The sequence below is a fragment of the Squalius cephalus genome (genome assembly GCF_949319135.1).
Source record: "Squalius cephalus genome assembly, chromosome: 20".
NCBI classification, from domain to species: domain Eukaryota; kingdom Metazoa; phylum Chordata; class Actinopteri; order Cypriniformes; family Leuciscidae; genus Squalius; species Squalius cephalus.
This window is the reverse complement of record NC_137141.1, coordinates 1,112,317-1,117,500: the sequence shown is the minus strand read 5'-3', so window position 1 is coordinate 1,117,500 and position 5,184 is coordinate 1,112,317. Positions and strand designations below refer to the sequence as shown.

At 46.8% G+C, this 5,184-nt stretch overlaps 1 protein-coding gene across 2 annotated transcripts in view; it reads left to right on the top strand.

The window, feature by feature from the left end:
- Positions 1-4,152, top strand: part of fam98b (family with sequence similarity 98 member B) — a 17,768-nt gene extending 13,616 nt beyond the window's left edge. The window contains exons 5-8 of one of the 2 annotated variants that reach the window (XM_079853788.1): positions 1,383-1,463; positions 1,838-1,954; positions 2,453-2,620; positions 2,807-4,152. In XM_079853788.1, coding sequence (XP_079709914.1) covers positions 1,383-1,463; positions 1,838-1,954; positions 2,453-2,620; positions 2,807-2,995 — 555 coding nt within the window. In that variant the 3' untranslated portion in view covers positions 2,996-4,152. The remainder of the gene's footprint in view (positions 1-1,382; positions 1,464-1,837; positions 1,955-2,452; positions 2,621-2,806) is intronic. The other variant, XM_079853787.1, reaches the window with a different exon arrangement.
- The last annotated feature ends 1,032 nt before the right edge of the window (positions 4,153-5,184 follow it).

Sequence of the window (5,184 nt, the reverse complement as noted above, 5' to 3'; positions counted from 1 at the left end):
CTGCAGCGCAATCACACACACTGACCTCACACACACTTCTGCAGCGCAATCACACACACTGACCTCACACACACTTCTGCCTCACAATCTCACACACTGACCTCACACACACACACACACACACACTGACCTCACACACTGACCACACACACACTTCTACAGCGCAATCGCACACACTGACCACACACACTTCTGCAGCGCAATCGCACACACTGACCTCACACACACTTCTGCAGCGCAATCACACACACTGACCTCACACACACTTCTACAGCGCAATCGCACACACTGACCTCACACACACTTCTACAGCGCAATCGCACACACTGACCTCACACACACTTCTGCAGCGCAATCACACACACTGACCTCACACACACACACGCACACACTGACCTCAAACACTGACCTCACACACACTTCTGCAGCGCAATCACACACACTGACCTCACACACACACACACACACACACTGACCTCACACACTGACCACACACACACTTCTACAGCGCAATCGCACACACTGACCACACACACTTCTGCAGCGCAATCACACACACTGACCTCACACACACTTCTGCAGCGCAATCACACACACACTGACCTCACACACACACACACACACACACACACTGACCACACACACACTTCTGCAGCGCAATCACACACACTGACCACACACACACTTCTACAGCGCAATCACACACACTGACCACACACACTTCTGCAGCGCAATCACACACACTGACCTCACACACTGACCTCACACACACTTCTGCAGCGCAATCACACACACTGACCTCACACACACACACACACTGACCTCACACACTGACCACACACACACTTCTACAGCGCAATCGCACACACTGACCACACACACACTTCTGCAGCGCAATCACACACACTGACCTCACACACACACACACACACACACACACACTGACCTCACACACACACACACACTGATGGATGGATGCACTTTTATGGACTTCATCCACTGCCATTATAAAGCTGGAAGAGCAGGACAGTTGTAATGTAACTCTGAGTGTGTTCGTCTGAGAGGAGAGTGTCACACACACCTAGGAGGAGTTGAGGGAGATTAAATATTATTGTGATTGAACATTGTGTAGTTCCTGCAGTCCAGTAAAGCAGAGACGGAGATCAGCTCAGAGTAAGACAGACTCCTGGGGGGAAGAGTCACTGTCGGCTCATCAAAGTGTGAATCAGTTAAAACCTGTTAATCGCCGGGATATTCAGCTGAACACACTCTCTCTGTGGACTAGAGGAAGTTTACAGTGTGTTATTATAGCACCATCATCTCTGAGACATCACACACTCTCTTCATGTGGAAGTGTTAAAGTAAGGGTTGTGTTTCTGCAGGTGGAGGCTCTGCTGGAGCCGCTTCCAGAGACACACGTCGGAGACCCTGCGCTCAAGAGCTCCCTTCATCCCGACCAGTGGGTGAGTCTCTCCCGCAGGAACACATGATCCAGTGCCGAGGGTTTCAGATCCCCGAGCTCCAGCAGAACCTGACTCCTGCGGCGTGGGTTACACACGCTTAGAGGATCGCATCAGGAACGACAGATAGAAGTTACACATTTTGTGGGGAAAAATCCCTTAATTCACAGTTTTTAGGCTCGCTTGAGGACATTTTTGTGTGAAAGAGTTAATGGGAATAATGGGAACACACCTAATTCACATTTGTTTGTTTTTTTCTTTTTTGCAAACTTTGAAAAGATTGGGTTCACGTGTGGATGTAACCCAGCTGTGGCTGTGAGCTCTAAGAGTGTGTGTGTGTGTGTGTGTGTGTGTGTGTGTGTGTGTCTGCTGTTCAGGGCGAGCTGGAGAAGATCAACGGCGCGCTGGCGGCGGAGTACGAGTGTCGGCGGCGGATGCTGATCAAGCGGCTGGACGTGACGGTGCAGTCCTTCAGCTGGTCCGACAGAGCCAAGGCACGGACGCACACACTGACACACACACCTCACACACACTCTCTAGCTTTATAAACAACAGTTTATCAGAGAAAAAAGTCAGAATTAAGAGAAACTCGAAAAAAGGCAGAATTACAATATATATAATGCAATTGTGACCAACTCCCATTGGTCTGTGGTGATGATGATGTAACAGGTGGGCATGGCTCTGGTCAGTGGTGATGTCATAGGTGGGTGTGTCTCTGGTCAGTGGTGATGATGTAACAGGTGGGTGTGGCTCTGAGGCTCCGCCTTCTCTGAGGTGTAAATCATCTTCATTTCTTCTGTTCAGACGCGAGTGAAAACATGAACACACTGAGAGCCGCTTTATAGCAGAAACTGAAGCTGAGAGAGACACTGACTCTGTTGTTCCGCCTACATCTGTACATCTGTTTCCTCACAGAAATGGCAGACAGATGCATGTGCTGTTGAGTGTTAGGAAAGCAAAGCTGTGAGTTTATCTGTGTGTGTATCTGTCAGGTGAGGATTGACCGGATGGCCCGGGCGTATCAGCCGAAGCGCTTCTCTCTGCGCCTGCAGTCGTCGGTGAGCGTGGCTCATCTGCTCGCCGCTCGAGAGGACGTCTGCCTCATGAGGAAGACCAGCAGCGGCTCCAGCCGAGAGCACACCGCCTGCGCCGTCAACCGGGTACGTCCAGCTTATGGTTCAGTCAGTCAAACTAACTTTATCTGGACAATAACTTTATTCTAGAGCTGCTGTTAAGCCTAAACAATCTGTTACTGTAATCTCCTATTATCACTGTAAAGCTGCTGTGAAACAGTGTGTATTATAAAAGCGCTGTGTAAATGAGGCTGACTCGACTTGACTCGACAGATCCTGATGGGAAGAGTTCCTGACCGCGGAGGACGGCCGTCTGAGATCCAGGCGCCTCTGCCGGAGATGCCCGTGTGGAAGAAGAGAACTGATGGAGGAGGAAGAGGAGGAAGAGGAAGAGGAGGAGGAGAGGGATGGAGAGGCGGCCGCTGGAGGAGAGGAGGCCGGGGGGGGCAGTATTATCACTGACAGTGTTATAATGGACGAATGACTGAAGGTTCGCCTGACGGGGAAGCGCATTAACGTGCGTCCTGTGAGGAGATGTTGTTTCCTCTCTTTTAAACTAGTGTTTTCTTAAAGGGATAGTTCACCCAAAAAATGAACATTGGCTCCTGATTTACTCTCCCTCAAGCCATTCTAGGTGTGTATGACATTATTCTTTCAGATGAACACACTCAGAGTTATATTAATAAATGTCCTGACTCTTCCAAGCTTTATAATGGCAGTGAATGGCTGGTGAAGTGCTCCACAGGCTCCGGGGGTTAATAAAGGCCTTCTGAAGCGAAGCCATGGGTTTTTACGCATACTACACAAGTCGACTTGCGCCACAAGAGTAACCCGTGACGTATGATGTCGGATTCAGGAGTATCGTAAGCTTAGACGCCTCTCGCGGTTTAAACACACAGGACTGGGCAACAACTGAAGCTCCTGTCGTACGGCGTATCGCTCATCCTTCTGTGATGCTCTGTCCTCTGCGCTTCCACGTTCGGCGCTGTGTGTCGGGTCAGGGTTAGTCTTTCGACTGTAAATCGATGCGTACGGACGTCTGGCGGAAGCTAGTGATTATAGTTTATAAAGTTTTAAATATGGGTATTTTCCTTACACGAACGCATGGCTTCACTTCAGAAGGCCTTTATTAAGCTGTTTGGGATACTGTTATCATGGACGCACCCAGCCATCCACTGCCATTATAAAGCTGGGAAGAGCCAGGACATTTAATATAACTCTGTCTGAAAGGAGAGTGTCACACACACCTAGGATGAGTTGAGAGTGAGTAAATCAGGGGCTAATGTTCATTTTTGTGTGAACTATCCCTACATGATCAGCCTGTGCATAAACCTGAGATTACTAAGCATGCATTGCTTCAAAAGCCTGCCGAAAACCATGAAAAATAAAGCCGTGAAAACTCTTATGAAATATACATGACAGTTGATCTTGTTTTTGTGGTATGAAGCTTTTTTCTTGTTTGTATAAATGGACTCAAATCAGGGTTCTTGGCATTCTGGTCCCGCCGGATCTCTTACTCAGATCCACGAGGGTGAGCTTATAATGATGATGTATAATTTGAGCTGTCAGGTCGGATTCTGCTGGAAATGTCATTGATGATAATAAAATTTGTTTAATTTATATAGTGCTTTTTTCAGCACTCATCGCTTTATATATGGAAGGGGAATCTCTTCAACAGCCACCAACGTTTCCCATCTTACGGCTGTGTTAGTGCTGAGTGTTAGGAGTCATAACTAATGAGCAACATTATTAACAATAAATCATTTAAAAAGGTAACCATCTAAGGAATCATCTGTTGATGAAACAAACCTTGTTCAGAAAAGTGTTTAGAAGCAGAAAAATGAAGTACAGTACCAGACCTGTAATAAAGCTCATTAACCTCAGTCTGGCTGAGAACTCAAGGTTTAAGCCGACAAATCAAATCGTCAGTGATTAACTTTTGTAACGTTATTTATTTTAAAGTAATTGTTTTCAATGAATCGGCACAACAGTGGAAGACCGTTATCTACACAAAAGATATTACTGATGGATATATTGATTTCAGTTTCTTTTAGTTGTCTTATATTTTAGAGGGGGCGACATTAAAATCAAACATCATATTCATCCTCTCTGAAGAGCCGAAGCACGACTCACTGAATCACCAGTGTTCCTCCACGAGTGCCTCGCAGGTTACCCATCCGCCACTAGAGGGACACACATGAGTTACTGCTTATGCTGCGAGATATAAAGAAGCTTTAATGCACAGCATGTCGTCATATTCCACATGTTTAAATGCAGCATCTAATAGTATTTATATTTATAGAATGTATTGTAAGTTGTACTGTCAAACGGAGGGTTACACACACACAGTAATCCAGTTTCTGTGAATGGTCAACACGCCTGTATGGGTCAGCCTTGCTAAAGGAGATGGCATATCAAATTACACAGGTACAAATACAGGTGTTCGCCAGCCGGCCCTGAGTGACCTCGCCTCACATGGGTCAGCTCTGTGCCAGATAAGGTCAGAGGGGGAAACTAGTGGGGCAATAAATCCAGAAAAGCATTTTATTAGTTCTCCATAATTCACAACCATTAACCATTAGTTCTTGGGCTGGGCAAATGTCTATTGTCCATTTATTATGCATGTGCTGATTGCCTGTTCTTTACTGTTA